Source organism: Bombina bombina, chromosome 1 (genome assembly GCF_027579735.1).
Source record: "Bombina bombina isolate aBomBom1 chromosome 1, aBomBom1.pri, whole genome shotgun sequence".
Lineage (NCBI taxonomy): Eukaryota > Metazoa > Chordata > Amphibia > Anura > Bombinatoridae > Bombina > Bombina bombina.
The window spans coordinates 991,590,910-991,615,208 of NC_069499.1; the positions used below are offsets into that span (position 1 = coordinate 991,590,910).

Here is a 24,299-nt window from a genome sequence, read left to right on the forward strand (position 1 = left end):
GACGTAAGTGGATTTGCGGTATTTCCAAGTTTGGCCAAAAAAGTGAGCATTGAGCCTGTGCCTGCAAGACTCGTAATACCAGCGGGCGTTAAAAAGCAGCGTTAGGACTGGCCAACGTTGATTTTTAAGCCTAACGCAAAACTCGTAATCTAGCCGTTACTTTGGGGAAAAAAATATGTGGACCAGTAGACAATCAACCGCTAGATTGACACTTTTCTAAGGAAAACAGTGAATCAAGGCAGACTCTCCAATTCACGGTTTACCTTGACATCACTGGAACACCCCCTTCCAATCTACTGAGCATGCACAGTAAAAAAAAGTTACTAAAGGAACCACATCTTGCACTTAATTAGTGTTTGATATTTGCTCTAATTAACTGTTTCACTGCTGCGCCTCTCACAAAACTGACTTTAGAGAGTACACTAGCAGAGACCATGTCTGTGTATCCACTTGCGGCAAAACCAGTAGTGATGCAGCACGACATGCAGGTGCAGCAATGTGGGGACTGGTTCTTTATGACCTTTTTTTTAATCATGTAAGTGCATGGTATTCTTTTTGCATGTGCACCTGACTAAATACTTGTATCATCTACTGTATGTAGCCTATGTTTGGGCAACATTGGATACCACAGCTGCCCTCTTTATCTACATGTAATAAGTATCCTGAAAAAGAAAATAACAGTAAAGTTGTATCTTCAACATCATAGCACCTATATTGCCCCAGTCAGCTAACATTTCAAATAATTTATCATGCTCTAAGGCCAAGCGGAGCGCGTGACCATGAGTTAAATCCCAAACAAAATGTTTTTAATCTTTTGGTTTAGTGTGCACTAAGGATATGAATATAGAATTTGATTTGATAGTATTTGTTTAATCTAGATACGCTGCTTGGTTTCTCTACTCCACTGGTTTTCAAACCGGTCCTCAGACCTCCCTAACAGGCCAGGATATCTTAACTGGAGCACAGGTGAAATAATCAGCTGATTAGTAAACATGGTTATTTTCCCTGCTCTCATCCAAGGCAATCCTGAAAACCTGGCCTGTTGGGGAGGTCTGAGGAGAGGTTTGAAAACCAGTGCTCTACTCTATGAAGCATGTTTATGACATTCTGTTTTTTAAGTTGAGAATGTTGTAAAAGTGATAAATATTTATTTTTATTATATTGGGCACTTAGTGGTTCATTTTTCAATACCAAAATTTTTATTGTTTTAAAAGATAGATAATGCCTTTACCACCCATTCCCCAGCTTTGCACAACCAACACAGTTATATTAATATACTTTATAACATTTAAACCTCTAAATTTCTGCCTGTTTCTAAGCCACTGCCGACAGCCTCTTATCACATGCTTTTTTATTAGCTTTTCACAACAGGAGACTGCTAGTTCATGTGGACGATATAGATAACATTGAACTCACGCCCGTGAAGTTGTGCACAACACAGCACTAATTGGCTAAAATGCAAGTCAATAGATAATAAATAAAAAGTCTCGTGATCAGGGGCTGTCAGAAGATGCTTAGATACAAGGTAATCAGAGGTAAAAAGTATATTGATATAACAGTGTTGGTTATGCAAAACTGGGGAATGGGTAATAAAGGGATTATCTATCTTTTTAAACAATAACATTTTTGGAGTTGACTGTCCCTTTAACCTTCTTGAAATAGCAAGGGTTATAAACATCTCTACAGGTTTAGGATTTGCTTTTATAAGCTAAATTTTACTTTAGAGTAATCCATTTAGGAAGATGTCTCTGCCTTTGAGATTTTAAGGAACAATCCAGATTTTGCTTCTAATTTAGGACCTGGTTGTCTAAAGCTCAGGCAAAATTCTGTTAAACAAATCTGTCATTGCTACAAGGTTCTTCACTGTATTTTCTAAAGGCAGATATTACCTTGATAGCTGTGTATCTCGCTAAGGGCATGTCCTACATTAATGTGTGTAAAGGAGAGACATACATTATAGTGTACTGGACAATAACAAATTATTCTAAAAACTGTATTAATAGTGCAGTGCAAAAATGTAAGTACACATTAAAAATATTATGCATTAAAAATGATATTAATTATATTCATCAAAATGCAAATTTGTATTACACATTATAATTCTTAAATTATACAGAAAAAATGTGTATTTCTCCAACATAGGTGTGTCCGGTCCACGGCGTCATCCTTACTTGTGGGATATTCTCCTCCCCAACAGGAAATGGCAAAGAGCCCAGCAAAGCTGGTCACATGATCCCTCCTAGGCTCCGCCTACCCCAGTCATTCTCTTTGCCGTTGTACAGGCAACATCTCCACGGAGATGGCTTAGAGTTTTTTAGTGTTTAACTGTAGTTTTTATTATTCAATCAAGAGTTTGTTATTTTGAAATAGTGCTGGTATGTACTATTTACTCAGAAACAGAAAAGAGATGAAGATTTCTGTTTGTATGAGGAAAATGATTTTAGCAACCGTAACTAAAATCCATGGCTGTTCCACACAGGACTGTTGAGAGCTATTAACTTCAGTTGGGGGAACAGTATGCAGTCTCTTGCTGCTTGAGGTATGACACATTCTAACAAGACGATGTAATGCTGGAAGCTGTCATTTTCCCTATGGGATCCGGTAAGCCATGTTTATTACGATCATAAATAAGGGCTTCACAAGGGCTTATTAAGACTGTAGACTTTTCTGGGCTAAATCGATTCATTATTAACACATATTTAGCCTTGAGGAATCATTTTATCTGGGTATTTGATATAAGAATATCGGCAGGCACTGTATTAGACACCTTTTTCCTTAGGGGCTTTCCCAAAGCATAAGCAGAGCCTCATTTTCGCGCCGGTGTGGCGCACTTGTTTTTGAGAAGCATGGCATGCAGTCGCATGTGTGAGGAGCTCTGATACTTAGAAAAGACTTTCTGAAGGCGTCATTTGGTATCGTATTCCCCTTTGGGCTTGGTTGGGTCTCAGCAAAGCAGATACCAGGGACTGTAAAGGGGTTAAAGTTTAAAACGGCTCCGATTCCGTTATTTTAAGGGTTAAAGCTTCCAAATTTGGTGTGCAATACTTTTAAGGCTTTAAGACACTGTGGTGAAAATTTGGTGAATTTTGCATAATTCCTTCATGTTTTTTCGCAATTGCAGTAATAAAGTGTGTTCAGTTTAAAAATTTAAAGTGACAGTAACGGTTTTATTTTAAAACGTTTTTGTACTTTGTTATCAAGTTTATGCCTGTTTAACATGTCTGAACTACCAGATAGACTGTGTTCTGAATGTGGGGAAGCCAGAATTCCTATTCAGTTAAATAAATGTGATTTATGTGATAATGACAATGATGCCCAAGATGATTCCTCAAGTGAGGGGAGTAAGCATGGTACTGCATCATTCCCTCCTTCGTCTACACGAGTCTTGCCCACTCAGGAGGCCCCTAGTACATCTAGCGCGCCAATACTCCTTACTATGCAACAATTAACGGCTGTAATGGATAATTCTGTCAAAAACATTTTAGCCCAAATGAACACTTGTCAGCGTAAGCGCGGCTGCTCTGTTTTAGATACTGAAGAGCATGGCAACGCTGATACTAATATCTCTGAAGGGCCCCTAACCCAGTCTGATGGGGCCAGGGAGGTTTTGTCTGAGGGAGAAATTACTGATTCAGGGAACATTTCTCAACAGGCTGAACCTGATGTGATTGCATTTAAATTTAAGTTGGAACATCTCCGCATTCTGCTTAAGGAGGTATTATCCACTCTGGATGATTGTGACAAGTTGGTCATCCCAGAGAAACTATGTAAAATGGACAAGTTCCTAGAGGTGCCGGGGCTCCCAGAAGCTTTTCCTATACCCAAGCGGGTGGCGGACATTGTTAATAAAGAATGGGAAAGGCCCGGTATTCCTTTCGTCCCTCCCCCCATATTTAAAAAATTGTTTCCTTTGGTCGACCCCAGAAAGGACTTATGGCAGACAGTCCCCAAGGTCGAGGGAGCGGTTTCCACTTTAAACAAACGCACCACTATACCCATAGAGGATAGTTGTGCTTTCAAAGATCCTATGGATAAAAAATTAGAAGGTTTGCTTAAAAAGATGTTTGTTCAGCAGGGTTACCTTCTACAACCAATTGCATGCATTGTCCCTGTCGCTACAGCCGCATGTTTCTGGTTCGATGAGCTGATAAAGGCGGTCGATAGTGATTCTCCTCCTTATGAGGAGATTATGGACAGAATCAATGCTCTCAAATTGGCTAATTCTTTCACCCTAGACGCCACTTTGCAATTGGCTAGGTTAGCGGCTAAGAATTCTGGGTTTGCTATTGTGGCGCGCAGAGCGCTTTGGTTGAAATCTTGGTCGGCTGATGCGTCTTCCAAGAACAAGCTACTTAACATTCCTTTCAAGGGGAAAACGCTGTTTGGCCCTGACTTGAAAGAGATTATCTCTGATATCACTGGGGGTAAGGGCCACGCCCTTCCTCAGGATCGGCCTTTCAAGACAAAAAATAAACCTAATTTTCGTCCCTTTCGTAGAAACGGACCAGCCCGAGGTGCTACGTCCTCTAAGCAAGAGGGTAATACTTCTCAAGCCAAGCCAGCTTGGAGACCAATGCAAGGCTGGAACAAGGGAAAGCAGGCCAAGAAACCTGCCACTGCTACCAAGACTGCATGAAATGTTGGCCCCCGATCCGGGACCGGATCTGGTGGGGGGCAGACTCTCTCTCTTCGCTCAGGCTTGGGCAAGAGATGTTCTGGATCCTTGGGCGCTAGAAATAGTCTCCCAAGGTTATCTTCTGGAATTCAAGGGACTTCCCCCAAGGGGGAGGTTCCACAGGTCTCAGTTGTCTTCAGACCACATAAAAAGACAGGCATTCTTACATTGTGTAGAAGACCTGTTAAAAATGGGAGTGATTCATCCTGTTCCATTAAGAGAACAAGGGATGGGGTTCTACTCCAATCTGTTCATAGTTCCCAAAAAAGAGGGAACGTTCAGACCAATCTTAGATCTCAAGATCTTAAACAAGTTTCTCAAGGTTCCATCGTTCAAGATGGAAACCATTCGAACTATTCTTCCTTCCATCCAGGAAGGTCAATTCATGACCACGGTGGATTTAAAGGATGCATATCTACATATTCCTATCCACAAGGAACATCATCGGTTCCTAAGGTTCGCATTCCTGGACAAGCATTACCAGTTCGTGGCGCTTCCTTTCGGATTAGCCACTGCTCCAAGGATTTTCACAAAGGTTCTAGGGTCCCTTCTAGCTGTGCTAAGACCAAGGGGCATTGCTGTAGTACCTTACTTGGACGACATTCTGATTCAAGCGTCGTCCCTTCCTCAAGCAAAGGCTCACACGGACATCGTCCTGGCCTTTCTCAGATCTCACGGATGGAAAGTGAACGTGGAAAAGAGTTCTCTATCTCCGTCAACAAGGGTTCCCTTCTTGGGAACAATAATAGACTCCTTAGAAATGAGGATATTTCTGACAGAGACCAGAAAAACAAAGCTTCTAGACTCTTGTCGGATACTTCATTCCGTTCCTCTTCCTTCCATAGCTCAGTGCATGGAAGTGATCGGGTTGATGGTAGCGGCTATGGACATAGTTCCTTTTGTGCGCATTCATCTAAGACCATTACAACTGTGCATGCTCAGTCAGTGGAATGGGGATTATACAGACTTGTCTCCGAAGATACAAGTAAATCAGAGGACCAGAGACTCACTCCGTTGGTGGCTGTCCCTGGACAACCTGTCACAAGGGATGACATTCCACAGACCAGAGTGGGTCATTGTCACGACCGACGCCAGTCTGATGGGCTGGGGCGCGGTCTGGGGATCCCTGAAAGCTCAGGGTCTTTGGTCTCGGGAAGAATCTCTTCTACCGATAAATATTCTGGAACTGAGAGCGATATTCAATGCTCTCAAGGCTTGGCCTCAGCTAGCGAGGGCCAAGTTCATACGGTTTCAATCAGACAACATGACAACTGTTGCGTACATCAACCATCAGGGGGGAACAAGGAGTTCCCTAGCGATGGAAGAAGTGACCAAAATCATTCTATGGGCGGAGTCTCACTCCTGCCACCTGTCCGCTATCCACATCCCAGGAGTGGAAAATTGGGAAGCGGATTTTCTGAGTCGTCAGACATTGCATCCGGGGGAGTGGGAACTCCATCCGGAAATCTTTGCCCAAGTCACTCAGCTGTGGGGCATTCCAGACATGGATCTGATGGCCTCTCGTCAGAACTTCAAAGTTCCTTGCTACGGGTCCAGATCCAGGGATCCCAAGGCGGCTCTAGTGGATGCACTAGTAGCACCTTGGACCTTCAAACTAGCTTATGTGTTCCCGCCGTTCCCTCTCATCCCCAGGCTGGTAGCCAGGATCAATCAGGAGAGGGCGTCGGTGATCTTGATAGCTCCTGCGTGGCCACGCAGGACTTGGTATGCAGATCTGGTGAATATGTCATCGGCTCCACCTTGGAAGCTACCTTTGAGACGAGACCTTCTTGTTCAGGGTCCGTTCGAACATCCGAACCTGGTTTCACTCCAGCTGACTGCTTGGAGATTGAACGCTTGATCTTATCGAAGCGAGGGTTCTCAGATTCTGTTATCGATACTCTTGTTCAGGCCAGAAAGCCTGTAACTAGAAAGATTTACCACAAAATTTGGAAAAAATATATCTGTTGGTGTGAATCTAAAGGATTCCCTTGGGACAAGGTTAAGATTCCTAAGATTCTATCCTTCCTTCAAGAAGGATTGGAAAAAGGATTATCTGCAAGTTCCCTGAAGGGACAGATTTCTGCCTTGTCTGTGTTACTTCACAAAAAGCTGGCAGCTGTGCCAGATGTTCAAGCCTTTGTTCAGGCTCTGGTTAGAATTAAGCCTGTTTACAAACCTTTGACTCCTCCTTGGAGTCTCAATTTAGTTCTTTCAGTTCTTCAGGGGGTTCCGTTTGAACCCTTGCATTCCGTTGATATTAAGTTATTATCTTGGAAAGTTTTGTTTTTAGTTGCAATTTCTTCTGCTAGAAGAGTTTCAGAATTATCTGCTCTGCAGTGTTCTCCTCCTTATCTGGTGTTCCATGCAGATAAGGTGGTTTTACGTACTAAACCTGGTTTTCTTCCAAAAGTTGTTTCTAACAAAAACATTAACCAGGAGATTATCGTACCTTCTCTGTGTCCGAAACCAGTTTCAAAGAAGGAACGTTTGTTGCACAATTTGGATGTTGTTCGCGCTCTAAAATTCTATTTAGATGCTACAAAGGATTTTAGACAAACATCTTCCTTGTTTGTTGTTTATTCTGGTAAAAGGAGAGGTCAAAAAGCAACTTCTACCTCTCTCTCTTTTTGGATTAAAAGCATCATCAGATTGGCTTACGAGACTGCCGGACGGCAGCCTCCCGAAAGAATCACAGCTCATTCCACTAGGGCTGTGGCTTCCACATGGGCCTTCAAGAACGAGGCTTCTGTTGATCAGATATGTAGGGCAGCGACTTGGTCTTCACTGCACACTTTTACCAAATTTTACAAGTTTGATACTTTTGCTTCTTCTGAGGCTATTTTTGGGAGAAAGGTTTTGCAAGCCGTGGTGCCTTCCATTTAGGTGACCTGATTTGCTCCCTCCCTTCATCCGTGTCCTAAAGCTTTGGTATTGGTTCCCACAAGTAAGGATGACGCCGTGGACCGGACACACCTATGTTGGAGAAAACAGAATTTATGTTTACCTGATAAATTGCTTTCTCCAACGGTGTGTCCGGTCCACGGCCCGCCCTGGTTTTTTTAATCAGGTCTGATAATTTATTTTCTTTAACTACAGTCACCACGGTACCATATGGTTTCTCCTATGCAAATATTCCTCCTTAACGTCGGTCGAATGACTGGGGTAGGCGGAGCCTAGGAGGGATCATGTGACCAGCTTTGCTGGGCTCTTTGCCATTTCCTGTTGGGGAGGAGAATATCCCACAAGTAAGGATGACGCCGTGGACCGGACACACCGTTGGAGAAAGCAATTTATCAGGTAAACATAAATTCTGTTTTAATGTGCACAGTAAATTCTATTTAATGTGGAGTGTAATTTCATAATTTAAAGATAAAATTGTACCAAAAAGTACAAAATGGAAAGTGTAAAATAAATCTCACACACAGGTTCATAGAGACACAGTTCCGTAGCTGCAAACTACTAGAGCTCCGCTCCCCTTTTATATAGTGACATGGGACAGTTGGGTTTTCAGCTACCAGATAAAGAATGGAGATTGCTCTTGAATCGTGTCGCTATATCCTCCACTTTTTTGAGAATTGTTAAAACAAACACAAAATGATTAACCAGGTGGTATTTAACCCTGTATAGACTGGCCAAAATCAACCATTCAAGTGCAGCTAAATGTTGGGGAGGGTGCTTATATATTGGTATGGCTACTCATATACTGTATGGTTGTCATGACCATTAATAGCCGACTTCTGTAGGATGATAATGTATGAAATGGGATTAGTGTGGCCTTGTTCTCTCCCCCAAGGCAGAACATACAGTGATCTGAGATGTCATCGCAGAAAATGCAGCATGTCTGCAGAAAGAACGGGACACATGCAGGAACTGTTAGACTTAGTGCTTTAACTTTGCAGCTCTACTCTTCAAACAGGGCTGTGTTCTGGCTGCACTGTTTAAGTGTTCCAGTGCATCAAGAGAAAAGTGCTATTTGAAGTTAACAGTCAATGCAGTAGCACTGTAAAGCAGCAGTGCTTTGATTATAAACTGGCTTTTTTCAAACACTCCCCTAGCCTTTCCCAGTCTGCAAAGCTGTTTTGTTCGGAATGTAAGACATTCTTATGAGCATTGCACCTTTTTATTACTACATTTCTATGTTAGACCAAGAGAAAAGAAAACACATTTATTCAAGAGACTATGAGGCCCATTTGTCAAGCTCCGAATGGAGCTTGAGGGCCTGTGTTTCTGGCGACAGAAACAGCAGCTATGAAGCAGTGGTCTAAAGACCGCTGCTTCATAACCCTGTCCGCCTGTATGTCGGACCTGATCCGCACTGTCGGATCAGGTCTGACAGACCTTTAATAAATGGGCCTCATTATATAATTTAGTTTTTCTGCAGCTAATTTGAAATGCAATTTTCAACTACTGCACTATCTTATCAAACTTTAGAAATGTTTTTATTCTTTAGTTAACCAACATATTGCAGTTGAACTGGTGCTTTAGTGTAACTGCCTAATTTAAAGGGACAGTAAACCTTAAAAATAATGTTATATAATTCTGTACATAGTGCAGAATTATATAACATTATATTAGCCAAACTTTGTAAATCATAATATTCCCTTTTTATTTTGTAAAAATACCGCTGTTTTACAGACCCGCTCTCTGTACTCTGCTGAGCGGGTCTGTTGTTTTTACTGAGCGCATCGGTCCAGCTGTATAGTCACAGCCCGGCCCGACCGCGCCATTAGACACAGTGCAGCTCGCTCCCGCTGTCAGACAGAGCAGGAGCGAGCTGCACTGTGTCTAATGGCGCGGTCGGGCCGGGCTGTGACTATACAGCTGGCCCGATGCGCTCAGTAAAAACAACAGACCCGCTCAGCAGAGTACAGAGAGCGGGTCTGTAAAACAGCGGTATTTTTACAAAATAAAAAGGGAATATTATGATTTACAAAGTTTGGCTAATATAATGTTATATAATTCTGCACTATGTGCAGAATTATATAACATTATTTTTAAGGTTTACTGACCCTTTAAAATTGAATTGTATTTAAAAATGGCCTGTAGAAAAATTTACACTAAAGAAATCTCATCGCAGAAAGTGAAAAAAAAATTCTCCCTCTGGGGTTCTCTCCATAGGGATCCTCTTGACTTCTTATTTCATAAGACTAGGATTACCTCTAGTTTTAGATCTTCCCTTTTGATAATCCTAATTAACAGCGCTAAGCAATTCATCTCCAGGTATTAGACACAAAAAAGTCACATCTCCACCACCTTGTCTCAAGAACAGTATCACTACTTGCTTACCCATAAATTGCAAGACTATCTCTATTTATACATAAAGAAAATGTTAATGGATTAAGAGGTTGATTTGTATAATACTAACCCTTACTTCTATACTTTACTGTGTAGAATTAATACTCGTTCTGTTTGGGTATTAGCATTGTTTATTTCCTTAGATGTCTTTTGAACATGTAACTAATGGTTTCTCTCTTTGTTGGCTCTGATATGATTATCATTATTGTCCTTTATACTGTTTTGCACTTTAAATATTTACATTGAAATATTGTTCTATTTATATGTAGTGTGCAGAATACTAAATAATAAAGTGGAATAAAAAAGAGTGGACTTCAGGTCATTTTTCTTTTCTTAGATTTAAAGGAAGATATTGTTTATCTGAGATCTGTATATCTTTCTCTACTGCTTGAGCTTGGAAGGTTAGAGCAGATCTGGTTTTCTGTAGTCGAAGGAATAGTCTCACCATATACGTTCTTGCAGGTTTGATCATTTTTATCCTTATTTTTTTCTGATTCTGCCTTAAAGAATTTAGAAAAACATCCTAAGGCAGATGCAGTAATTTAGCAGATTAGAACATTACTATTTATTTAGATGGATATTAAACCTTTATTTTTTTAACACTACTCTTGGCGCCGTCATGTTGAAATCTTTCAAAACATTCAAGAGCTGACGTTTGCATATGAGCAGACACTCTCGTTCAGATACCTGCAGTAAAACATAGATTCCCAAATGGTGGTACCCATAATTAGAGGGAGGTATATGAAATATATTTATTGTTTAATTTCCCTTTTAACATGATAAGCCTGTTGACAAGAGACTGAGTCAGGTTTGAAATTACTTTTTAGTTCATTATTTAAAGATCGGTAGAGTTTGGCAGACATATTGCTTTTATGAGCAGTGTATGGTTGGAATATGTTGATGGTTCTTTTCCTTTAACAAGATAAAAACAAAAGGGCGCCTCATGGTGTAGACTGTGATATATAAAACAAATAAAAAAAATCCCAAATGGGTCACAATCTCATAGCTGATGCTATTGGTTAGAAATTCATTTTTTTCAACCAACAGCATCTTGCTCTAAACAGCTATGTGATTGTGACACATTTGCAGCGTACTGTTTGTGGAAAGTGGCTGCTGGATTTTTCCTGATGGTCTATGGCCGAATATTGGAGACTCTGGTGTCCAAAGAGGAATTCCCCTGGAGGTTGTTGCTGGGAGCATCAGCCAGCTAGTGGCTGTGACATCCATCCTGCCTATTTGCACTATTCATCTATATAGTGCCATCTTACTTGTGAGTGACCCATTTGGTATGTTTTTATTTGTTTTATAAATCACATTCTACACCAGAGCTTTCCAAACTATTCATGTTGCTGACACACTTTTTAGACCTACATCATTTCGCAACACAGTAATTTAGCTGTACTAGCAAGCAGGAGGTTAAACTTACTTGTTTTAAGAGATAGACACATACATAAATTATATAATAACAAATTGTATTTACAAGTAACAGTAAGTATGTGCAAGAATTAAAAAAAATTTAATGACACCAATAGCTACTTACTATTTTAATGGGCTGTATGAGGTTGATGGGATGAACACAGTTTCTGAATATTTGGTGGAATATTAGCTAAAGACACTCGCATTTCATCATCAAGCATTTTTAAGCTTCCACTTCCTATCCATATATCAAGAGCAGGAGCAGCAATGCACTACTGGGAGCTAGCTGCAAAAAAAAAATACTTTGACTTCTGACTTCAGCTCATCATTTAAGCTGCCGCCCTCAGAGCTCTGCGTGTCCGACTGATTACTGCCCGCGCTGCAAACACACTGCTGTCCCACTCACTGACTACACGTGCAGTCACAAGCCATTGAGGAGACTACACGTGCAGTCAGAAGCCAATTTTCGCACCAAAGCCGCCAATGGGAACAGTTTCAGTTCCCGCTTAGCTGTGCCAATCGGTTAAGATGATCTGTGACCCACTAGGTATCAATCACGTGTCAACCAGGTGGAAAGTCAGAAGCCAAATTTTTATTTATTTTTTTAATTCAAAAAAATTTGTGCTGAAGTAGGGACACACCTACACACTGCTGCCGACACACTGTGTCACGACACACAGTTTGGAAAGCACTGGTCTACACCATGAGTAGCCCTTTTGTTTTTACCTTGCTGGTTTTCCCGCACCTTAAAGGGACAGTCAACACCAGAATTTTTGTTGTTTAAAAAGAAAGATAATCCCTTTATTACCCATTCCCCAGTTTTGCATAGCCAACACTGTTATAGAAATACACTTTTTACCTTTGTGATTACCTTGTATCTAAGCCTCTGCAAACTGCCCCCTTGTTTCAGTTCTTTTGACAGACTTGCATTTTAGCCAATCAGTGCTCACTCCAGGGTAACTTCACGTGCATGAGCTCAATGTTATCTATATGAAACACGTGAACTAATGCTCTCTAGTGGTCAAAAGGCATTCAGATTAGAGGCAGTCTTCAAGGTCTAAGAAATTAGCATATGAACCTCCTAGGTTTAGCATTCAACTAAGAATACCAAGAGAACAAACCAAAATTGGTGATAAAAGTAAATTGGAAAGTTGTTAAAAATGACATTCCTTATTTAAATCATTAAAGTTTTTTTTGGACTTGATTGTCCCTTTAAGAAGAGGAGATGCCCTGGTGACTGATTATTTTTCTGGATTAGATGCAGTGTTGTGTGTAGTATAGCGTCCCCTGTTTACTTTGTATACAAAGTGAGTTTCTTTTCCTTTAGCCATTTCCTTCTTAATACAGGGAGAGTCCACAGCTGCATTCCTTACTTGTGGGAAATACTGAACCTGGCCACCAAGAGGAGGCAAAGACACCCCAGCCAAAGGCTTTAATACGTCCCCCACTTCCCTCATCCCCCAGTCATTCTTTGCCTTTCGTCACAGGAGGTTGGCAGAGAAGTGTCAGAAGATTTCGGAGTAGTTCCTTAGGAAGGGTATCTACCCTTCGATATGGGACTGGAGTTTTAAGTAGTCTTGTCCGCCTCTCAGTGAGAGCATTGACAAAAGTTAGGGTCTGGAGATGTAGGGAGAGTCTTTCTGCGAAACTATTCAGATTTGTATTAACAGCTCCTAAGTAGTCAGTGTTGCCAAGTTTCACTGCCTGCTTTCTTCACTCAAATCCATGTCAGAAGCGATGCTACAGCTGTTTCTGTTCCACGGCTTAGATTTAGGTAAGATTGTTTCATTTTTTACACCTATGTTAACGCTAGAAGACAGGGCCACAGTGGGACTCTTTTATCTTTATGGAATCAAGGGTTAATATCTCCTGAGGGGGATTGTTGAACAGTGGGATTTTAATCATATTTGTTTGTGTGATTTTATGCTGCTTTATATGTGTGAGATGTTTTGGGCTCATAGGCTGATATGGAACATACAGGTTGCTCTTTTACTTTGAGAGCTGCGCAGTTTTATTAAGCTTGGCGTGCTTTTTCTTTAGCAGGGGTGGTCCTGCATTGCACACCTTGTGACCGGGAGGGGTCACGGTTTCCACGTCCTATTCCTGACCGAGTGACTACAGAGAGAAGCGAGTTTTCTCTATACTGTCTGGGTCATAGTAGGTTGTGAGTGCCCCAACCATTGGGGGTATAGGTGCCGGTTGTTGTTTTTTTTAATTTAAATAAGGTTACCTAGTTATGGAGGATTCTGATTTTTTTTTTAGAGGGTGATCCCCCTATGATAGAATTTGATACCTGTGTATATTGTGAGGAGGCCCGGGTGGTCTAGCCCTCTCAATTATGTTCCATGTGCCGCAACAGGGTGTTTTCATCAACCAATGTTGAGATGTTAGCTGCCACTGAGCCTTCCGACTCTGAGGACTCTTCATCTCGTGAGGTGTGTCCCCTACATTCATCTGATCCTACACATGCAGCTTCCCCTTGCACCTCTAATCCTCCACCTGGAGGGGGCATTTTTCTACCAGACGTTACTGCGCAGTTCTGTATGGCGATGTCTGCGGCCTTAGCTGCTTTGCCTCATACTGCTACGCGCAAACGAAGGTCTAATCCATGCACTCCTGCCCAGGGAGCATCATGTAAATTGACGGTTGTATCTGATCAGTCATCTGAGGATGCAGTTCTCTCTGAGGCTTCAGAGTACAGACCTTCTGGGTTGGAGCCTGCTGCTTCTGTTCCTCCAGCAGAGGAGGATTTTGCTTTTAGATTTAGAATAGCACGCCTACGCTCACTTCTAAGAGAAGTTTTGGCGATATTAGAGATTCCTAGTACTGATCTGCCAGTCGAATCTCAGAGCACTAAATCAGATGGCAAATTTGATGGCGGGTGGGGGAAGGATGGAAATCCTCTTCCCTTTGGTCTATTTCCTTTTTAAAATTCCCAGTTCCGGGCTCCATAGGGAGGTTGTGTGTTGCCCATCCCTACTTTGCTAACACTTTTTGTGCGCTTGCCTTTTGTTTTCCTATAAGGATAGTTTATTCTTAGAGCTCTTGGTTATAAGTGGAAACTCTTTTTATGAAGATGTTTCATCACAAGGGAGATTTATGTACTGACGACTTGTCGCAGTTTCTGGAGACTTCTTATTGAAGCCTCTCTATCTCGTTTCGAGGTGATAGTTCACTCAATATTTTCAAGAAAGAATTAAGGCCTTGGAGCTTATAATTCTTTTATCTGGGGCTTTCGCAGATTACTAGCCCCAAAGCTAGGGCTTCAGGTTTTTTCTGTTCAGGCCCTGAATCTCTCTGACAGATATGACTTATGAATCTAATCTTTCCTTCTGCTTGTGAGAAAGATTTAATTTGGTTCCGCTATTCTGCAGATTTTACCGTTTGATGAGAGAGTGAATCTGAGAGACAAATTTCTTATTCTTTTAGTGTGGTTAAAGCCCAGCGTCAGAGACCTCCGCTAAGCCTGAGTAATCCAAGTGTTTTGGAAGCCGACTCAGTCCTGGAATATGTCCAAGCAGAGCAGAGACCCGCCTAAACTAGGTTGGCAGGATGAGCCAGTTCCAGGTTCTATCTTGGATCACGCTGGGGACTGACTATCGCTTTTTTTCTGCCGCTTGATTTAGGCACGTACAGGATCCATGGGTCTTAGAGGTCATAGCTAGGCTTCAAATATCAGCCTCCCAGGGCAGTTTTCCTTCTCTTGATTATGTCTTCCAGACAGAGAGAGGGAAGCCATTTCAGTTGGGTGCAGGTTTTGTTCTCCTTTGGAGTCATTGGATATTATTCAAACCGTTTTTTTTTTTTTGTGGTCCTAAAGTTCTTAAGCAAGATTATCATGTCTCCTTGTTCCAGAGGGAGAGTATAAGGTCCACTCTACCCTTGTTATGGGAAGCGCAGGACAGGACCACTGTTGAGGAAGGATAGCATACCTTTTCATTCCTCCTCAGGGAACTTTTCCGGTTCCTAAGGTTGACGTTTCTGGATCGGCACTTCCAGTACATTGCTCCTTCTGGTTTGGTCTCGCTACTGCTTTTTAAGCCTTTTAGGAATCTAGAGTTTCTTTTGGCAGTTGCCAGAATCCAGATCTAGCGGTAGCTTCCCCTGTCTAGACGATTCTGGTTCAATCGTCTCCACTTAAAGAAAACCTTTAGGGTTTTCACCTGTCTTCCTCAATCCTCAGGGATGGAAGAATATCTAGACCAGAGTTCTCTGGTGTAGGCACCAGGGTGGATTCCTGGGTGCTATTTTAGTCTTCATTGAGATGAAGACATTTCTATCGGACTTGTGAAGTTATGAGTTAGTTTTATCAGGTTGTGCCCTCCAGACCTCCTTCAGGCCATCGCTGGCTCTGTGTTGGGTGGTGATGATTTGTCATGGGCTCCATCTTGGACTTCGTTCTGTTTGCTCATCTCAGCCGAGGCTCAGTTTATGCTGAGGCAGTGGAGCCGTGCTGTTTCGAATCTGTCTTAACAGCTTTACTTGGACTACTGGTTGAGAAAATCGCTCTCTAGTGTCTTTGTCCAGATCTCCTTGTCCGGAGGAAATCTTTCTTAAATCATCCGGGGCGGTTTTGACTTCGGTTGCAAGTCCGTCAGGATGGTGAGGGCATGAGGCCCGTGGACTCAGGAGGTTTCTCTCCCGATTAACTTTATGGATCTTCAGGCAATCTTTTTGCTCTGAGGGTTTAGTCTACTGGGTTAGTCACAGTTTATAGACACTAGTCAGTCTTACTTTCAGTGGCTTAGATCTCCATCTGAGGGGATCGAGAAACTCCCTAGCGATGAGGGTATTGTCTCGGGTTTGGTAGTTGGCAGAGGCCCTCTACTGCTCGCTGTCAGCTCTCCGGGTGTGGTCATCCGGGAAGGATGTTCTCTACAGACATTCCCTTTATCTGGGGATAAGGTCTCCATCCGAGGGGTTTTCGGATATTGGAACTGGAAGGGGACGCCGGATAAAAGTCTCAGGATGTCCCGTCTCAATGCCCAGTTCACCCACAGATGGGTCGTGGTTCAGGGATCCTCAGGCGGAGCTAATAGATGCATTAGCGGTGCCTTGGAGGTTCCATACAATTTTTTCCTTTTCTGCCATATCCCTCCTTCCTCGAGTGGTGGCTCGAACCTAGCAGGAGCATGCGTCAGTGATATTAATTACTTTGTCGCAGCCACAAAGATCGTGGTTCGCGGTTTAGTGGGGATGTCGTCTTCCCCTCCATGAAGGTTATCTTGTTGCAGGGATCTGCTGGAACAAGGCCCCTTTGCTTCATCAAATCTAATTTCTCTGAGACGGACTGCAAGATTGTCGCTTAGTCTTAGCCAAGAGAGGGTTTTTTGAGAGGTTATGGTCCTCTCCTTCAAGCGCGTAAACCGGTTCCTCACCATCTATCATAGGTGTGGAGAACCTCCTTCTGTGAAGAGTGTGGTTCGTCATGGCACACTACTCAAGTCTGCCAGGATTCTTTCCTTCCTCCTGGATGGTCTACAGAAGGGCCTCTTAGCTAGTTCTTTGTTGGGACAGTTTTGGCCCTGTCTGTTTTACTGCACAAGAGGCTCGTTGAGCTTCCAGACGTACAGTTTTTTGTTAGGGCTCTGACTACGATCAGGCCGGTGTGTCGATCTGATTCTCCTCCTTGGAGCTTAGATTTTGTTCTTAAGGTCTTGCATCGGGCTACTTTTGAACCTAAGCATGAGGTTGATATTAAGTTGTTATCTTGGAAGATTCCTTTCTATCTAAATATTGCTGTTGCGTGCAGAAGTCTCTAGGATTGCGGCCTTGCAATGTGATCCTCCTTATCTGGTGTTCCACGATAATAAGGCTGGTCTACGAACCTAGTTAGGATTTCCTCTTAAGGTTGTGTCAAATCGCAACTTCAATCAAGAAATTGTGGTTCCTTTCTTATGTTCCTTTTTCTCGAAGGAAAGTTTACTACTTAATATGGATCGTGCCTTGAAGTTCTATCTTCAGGCTACATAGGAATAGACAGATTTTTATCTCTGCTTGTTATCTATCTGGGAAGCGTAAGGGTCATATGGCTTCTTTGACTTCCTTATCCTTTAGTTGAGGAGTATCATCTGCTTGGTATATGAGACAGTGGGACTCGAGCCTCCTCAGAGGATTCCGGCTCATTCTACGAGAGCAGTGACGTCCTCTTGGGTCTTCAAAAATGAGGCCTCTATGGATCAGATTTGTAGGACGGCTACTTGGTCCTCCTTACATTCTTTTCCCTAAATTTTTAACATGTTTTTGCTTCTTTTGAAGCAGCCTTTGGCAGAAAGAGTTTTGCAGGCTGTGGTGCCCTCAGATCGGGGCCGCCTCTCTTTTTGCCCTCCCGTTAGCATTTAGTGTCCTCTGGAGCTTGGGTATAATTTCCCACAAGTTAGAAATGCAGCTGTGGACTCTCCCTGTACAGAAGGAAAGGAAATTATCTGGTAAGCATAATTTATGTTTTTTATATGCTCTGCTGTCTTATTGATTTTTTTCATTGCAGTCACAGTTTCAGTATGTCTTTTAAAGAAGTTGTTTTTTTACAGCATACATCTTTCAAGTTGTCAACTACAATGCGTGTGGTTTTTTTTCATTGCAAGCAGCATTGGGAAGAAAATTCCTATAGACTGCACTTCCTAAAAAAAATAGGCAAGGTGACCTTTACTCCCCTCCAGGGCCTTGATATGGGTAGCTATGGTGATACAAGACTAAAAGAAGACTACATTTGTTCCGATAAATCAATGCTGCCAAATGAGAAGCCTGTCCTGACACACCTCTTTTTCTCTGTGTGTTTAATGTTATATATAAATTCCTCCTAGCTCACAGCTAAACTAAGGCCTATCATTAAAGTAGGGAGGTTCTCATTAAAATGTTGGTAAACCTCTGACTACTTCATGGAGTTGTTAGGCCGATACCCCACCTGTACCTGAGTATTGAGTGTATGAAGAAAGTGATTTGTACACATTTCTAAATATAAATAAATAATACATTTATAAAAATGCAACTACATTTACAAAGAATGATACAGACACTGCATAAGTTAATACTGTACATCATCATGCTCTCGTGTTTATAAGATCACACAAATGCGCTACTTGAGATAATCGGTGAGCATTCTAACTTTTTTTTTCCCCCCAATTCAGTTCAAAACCTACAACAGATGAGGTGTATAGCTGGGCCAGCTCATTTGAGAAGCTGATGAAGAATCCAGCCGGACGCAACGTGTTCCGTGAATTTCTACGCACAGAATATAGTGAAGAGAACATGCTCTTTTGGCTGGCATGTGAGGAGCTGAAAAAAGATCATAGCAAGCATAGTGTGGAAGAGAAGGCACGCATAATCTACGAAGACTATATATCTATATTGTCCCCTAAAGAGGTAACTGCACTTTTAAAAATGTATAGTAGTAGTAATAAAAAAGTACCAGTCAGCAACAGTCCCTATATGAGAAAATGTATGGGGATTTGCTGCCCTCTTGTGGACAGCACAATAACTGCAAGTGTTTACATGTAGATAATGCAACCATTGTCATTTTTGTATAGCTGTAGTATATATGCTGCGGGTAAAGTAAGAAATTGGGTAAATCTGACATTACCCAAGCGGTTGTGGGTAGAGCACGATGTAACATGATAAATCTTCTCAGAGTGCATTGAGTCACTGCATCAAACATATATACGATGCACTGTAATTCACACATCTACACTATCTTTTTTGCCTCAGCCTGACGGGTATCCTTAAACCCTTCAGTCAGAGGCAAAGAAATAGTGTAGATGGGGGAATTACAGTACATCAGTCTTTACCCACAGCCGCTTGGGTTATGTCAGGTTTACCCGGGTAATCCTAGGATTTCTGACTTTACCCGTAACCAATATATTGATAATTAAACATAGTGTTTCAAAAGTCTGCATAAAAATGTTTTAAGAATTTAATTTAACGATTTAATTTAACGATCATTTTGTGAGAAACACTTTCAGGATTTTTACATGTGTTTACTTAGTCTTTTTGCCATTTCTAGTTAGAGGTTAAATGTAAATGAGCTCCTACATTTATCTAACTAGTCGCTGAATAGCATGTAGGTCAGGCAACTCATTAAACTTTCATGGTTCAAGTAGAGCATGCAGCTTTAACAAATTCAATTTACTTCTGGTATCAAATTTACTTTGTTCTCTTGGTATCCTTTGTTAAAAATTATATGTAGGCTCTGTGCACTATTAGAAGCTAGAAGGTGATTGGTGGCTACACACGCCTCTTGTCATTGGTTGACCAGATCTGTTTAGCTAGGTCACAGTAGTGCATTGCTGCTTTGGAGCTGACCCCTTTGCAGGATTAAACACATAGTTAGAGCATTTTATTGTGGCACTCTTGCTTGCTTAAATCACATTAGAGCATTTTCTATTTGCACTTTTATATTTCTTTAAAGGGACATTGTATTTAAATGTTGATATATAAGAGCAGCATTAGCAGGAAGTACTAATACTGTATTTGCTCTTGCTTCAATATCTTTAAATGCTGTTATTTCCTAATAATAAAATGTTTTGAGTACAATGTCCCTTTAAGTATGCAGTATGCACTTCAGCCTCTCAAGAACACTCGGTCAGTGGGTTATAGTTATTAAAAGGCGATTCTAATAAAAACATTACATGTTATAATTTGTTCAAGCATGTCATTTTAAAACTAGCAACTCTCTACCTCTGTGTGTCTAACGCCTGCAGTACTGCTCGGGAGCCGCAGAGAACTGCTTGTCATGAGCTGAAACTGGTGCTGACCCAATCATCAGTGGTAGAAGCATAACCCAGCTGCTCGACTGCCGCTGCTGATTGGGTCACTGTCAGTTCCCACTGTGGACCCAGCAGTACTCTGCCGCTCCCGAGTGGTACCTTAACTTTTTGTTTTTAATCCCTTTGCAGAGCATTGCCAGTGTTAAAATGATATGCTTTAATGAACTAGACCATGTCATTTTTCCATTAGAATGGCCCTTTAACTATTGTAAAAGAGCATTAAAAGTAGTAATGGAACTTGTATATGTAAAATTACAGAGACGGATACCAGAATTTAAATGAAGGAGTATTGTGTTATTAACTTTCAGATAGATCTATAATATCTCTTTCTTTAAAAGGACATTATACACTAGATTTTTCTTTGCATACATGTTTTGTAGATGATCCATTTATAAAGCCCATACAGTTTGTTTGTTTTTAAAAATGTATAGTTTTGCTTATTTTTAAATAACATTGCTCAGATTTTCAGACTCCTAACCAAGCCCCAAAGTTTTAGGGGAGAATACAGAGGTATACCTACTCCAGCTTGCTTCTGTTTGTGTAAAGGGTCTTTTCATATGCGGGGGAGGGAGGAGTGTCTGCTATTTCCCACTTGCAGTGGGTGTTCCAGTAGCCTTTTAAACAGAGCTAAACTGGAAGCTTCTAAGTAAGTTTTTAAACGGTTTTATACTGGATTTTTATATCAGTATCTGTGCATCTTATTCTTTATAGTAGTGTATATTACATGCAGTTATAGGAAAATTGGTGTATACTGTCCATTTAAGAGACCATCATGTTAAATATTGTATAATACATCTCTGAGGACTCATCATATACACTGCAGCTATTACATTTGTATATGAGGTGCATAGTGACTATAGTCAATAATATGTTGTAGCAAACAACGTCTTAATCTTTTATTTTGTCCTCTTGTATTCTTCTTCAGGTCAGTCTGGATTCGCGTGTGCGTGAGGGCATTAACAGGCGGATACAGGAGCCTTCCTGTCACACGTTTGATGATGCTCAGTTACAAATCTACACACTTATGCACAGAGACTCATATCCCCGATTCCTGAACTCCAGCATATATAAATCCCTACTCCAGAGCTTCTCACGTTCCAGCTCGGAGTCGTAGGACTGAGCCATCTCGGGATTTAGAGACAAACGCACATTTTATACAAATACCTGAGGGGGAAATGTGGGACTTTGAGCAATCCCCCTCTCCCACACCTCAAAATCCAAAGCTACAGAGACTGACACAGCCTGTGGCCTTTGCCGTCAGGGCATGGAGAGGGGATCATTTGCTTGGACAAGTTTGAGGGTTTTTAAAGGTACCTTATAGGGGGATACATTACTCATGAATTCTCCCAGGTGAGGTGAAAGATGATTTGCCCTGTAGGTCTTTTATAGGAAGGTGGCAGTCAGAGTTTGTGGCAGTAATGTAATAGTCTGTCTCAAATCACAATGCGTTAACTCTTTCAGTGCCATACTGGGCAGTAGTGCCCTAATGAGCTGCTCAGTGACCTACACCTCTCCTCCTGTGTTGGTACTAGGGATTTATTTTTGGGGAGGGGTAAAAGTGACTTGTTTTATCATAGGAATTTTATATCTCTGGGGGGGCACATTTCTCCCAGTGCGACGGGGAGGGAGGAGATGCCGCCTTACAGGCTGGGGGTCTGTTTACAGTGAGGATTTTATAGACCTCTAGTTCTTAATAATAATAGAATCTGTGCCATTATGTCTGGGCCGTGCCTAGCAGTGACGTGCAAGAGGTAGAGCAATGCTTTGCATTCTCTCTCAAGATGCTTTTCAGATGAGTGTTACAGTCAGGGCTCACCTCCCTGCAATTACCAAATATCCGCGGAGGTCCCTGGGCCACTGGCACCGCGCAAACACCAAACAGTGTTACTTCATTTCAACACCTCCAATAAATTTTAAAGTATGTTTTTTTTAAATGTATAAATATATATATATCTAAGTTCATGTTTTGTGTGTGGTTTTATGTCTATCAGTGTTACCACGATTTAGAGAAAAAAAGTCTGTGTGACATAGTTTTAAACTATCTACATATCTCTTTCTCTCATTTTTGTAATAATGTATTTCCTTCTTAATACAGGTAGAGTCCACAGCTGCATTCCTTGTGAGTAGTACTGAACCTGGCCACCAGGAGGAGGCAAAGACACCCCAGCCAAAGGTTTAAATACCTCCCCCACATCCCTCATCCGCCAGTCATTCATTGCCTTTCTTCACAGGAGGTTGGCAGAGAAGTGTCAGAAGATTTTGTAGTAGTTCCTTTGAAATGGGACTGGAGTTTTAAGTAGTCTTGTCAGCCTCTTAGTGAGAGCATTGATGAAAGTTAGAGTCTGAAGATGCAGGGAGAGTCTTTCTGCGAACCCATCCAGACTCATATTAATGGCTCCTAAGCAATCAGTGTTGACGAGTTTCACTGCCTGCTTTTCATCACTCAAGTCCATGTCAGAAGCGATGCTATAGTCTGTCAAACTTGAAGGACCATGTTTCTGTTCCACGGCATAGATTCCGGTAAGATAGTTTCATTTTTTAATCATATGTTAACGCTAAAAGACAGGGTCACAGTGGGTATCTTTTATCTTTATGGAATCAAGGGTTAATATCTCCAGAGGGGGGATTGTTGAACAGTGGTCACGGTTTCCATTTCCTATTCCTGACCGAGTGACTACGGAGAGGAGCGAGTTTCTCTATACTGTCTGGGTCATAGGAGGTGGTGAGTGCTCCAGAGATTGGGGGTATACGTGCCACTTGTTTTCTTGAATTAATTAGGGTTACCTAGTTTATGGAGGATTCTGAATTTTTAGAGGGTGATCCCTCTACGACAAAATTCGATACATGTGTAATATTGTGAGGAGGCCTGGGTAATCCAACCCTCTCAATTATGTTCCATATGCCGCAACAGGGTGTTTTCATCAACCAATGTTAAGATGTTAGATGCCACTGAGCCTTCTGCCTCTAAGGAATCTTCGTCCCATTAGGCGTGTCCCCTACAGTCATCCGATCCTACACATGCAGCTTCCCCTTGCATCGCTAAACCTCCACCGGGAGGGGGCCATTTTCCACCAGACGTTGCAGCCCCGTTTCGTATGGCGATGTCTGTGGCCTTAGCCGCTTTGCCTCGTACTGCTACGCGCAAATGAAGGGTTAATCCATGCACTTTGGCCCAGGGAGTATCATGTAAATTGACGGTTTTATCCGATCAGTTGTCTGGGGATACGGTTCTCTCTGAGGCTTCAGAGTATGGACCTTCTGGGTCGGAACCTGCTGCTTCTATTCCTCCGACAGAGGAGGATTTCGCCTTTAGATTTAAGCTGGCACGCCTGCGCTGGCTTCTAAGCAAAGTTGTGTCGATATTCCAGTTGAATCTCAGACCATTGAATCAGATGGCGAAGTTGATTAAGACGGGTGAGGAAGGATGGAAACCCTATTCCTTTTCGTCTATTTCCTTTTTATGTCCCTGTTTCCAGGCTCTATAGAGGGGTGTGTCGTTGCACATCCCTACTTGGCTAACACTTTTTGTGCGCTTGCCGTCTGTTTTTTCCTATTCTGCTTAAGGATAGTTTATTCTTAGAGCTCTTGGTTATTAGCGGAAACTCATTTTATAAGTTGTTTTGTCTAGAGAGATATTTATGTACTATCAACTTAGGTTGTTACAGATTCTGAAGACTTCCTGTGAAGCATCTCTTTCGTGATTCAAGGTGATGTTTCCCTCAATATATTTTGAGAAAGAATTAAGGCCTTGGAGCTTATAATTCTTTTTTGGAACTTTCGCAGTTTCTGGCTCAAAGCTAGGATTTCAGGCTGACAGATATGTATTCTGAGTCTATTCTCTCCTTTTGAATGAAGGAAGATTTATTTGGTTCCACTATTCTGTGCATTGCTCTTGTCGTTTTGGTCTCAATACTGCTTCTAGAGCCTTGGATAAATCTAGGGTTTCATTTGGCAGTGACCTGAGTCCATATCTAACATTAGCTTCCCTTGTTTTGACGATTCTGGTTTTATTTCCATCGTCGAGTCTGATATAGGTCCTTTAGGGATTTCATCTGTCTTCCTCAATCAGAGAGGGAAGAATACTTAGACCAGAGTTCTCTAGTGTAGGCGCCAGGGTGGATCCTGGTTGCTTATTTAGTCTTCATATG

At 41.8% G+C, this 24,299-nt stretch overlaps 1 protein-coding gene across 2 annotated transcripts in view; it reads left to right on the forward strand.

Annotated features, from left to right (window-relative positions):
* RGS19 (regulator of G protein signaling 19) overlaps positions 1 to 22,113 on the forward strand; it is a 95,557-nt gene extending 73,444 nt beyond the window's left edge. For both annotated transcript variants that reach the window (XM_053710255.1, XM_053710339.1), the window contains exons 4-5: positions 18,517 to 18,751; positions 21,077 to 22,113. In XM_053710255.1, the coding sequence (XP_053566230.1) occupies positions 18,517 to 18,751; positions 21,077 to 21,265 (424 nt within the window). In that variant the 3' untranslated portion in view covers positions 21,266 to 22,113. The remainder of the gene's footprint in view (positions 1 to 18,516; positions 18,752 to 21,076) is intronic.
* The last annotated feature ends 2,186 nt before the right edge of the window (positions 22,114 to 24,299 follow it).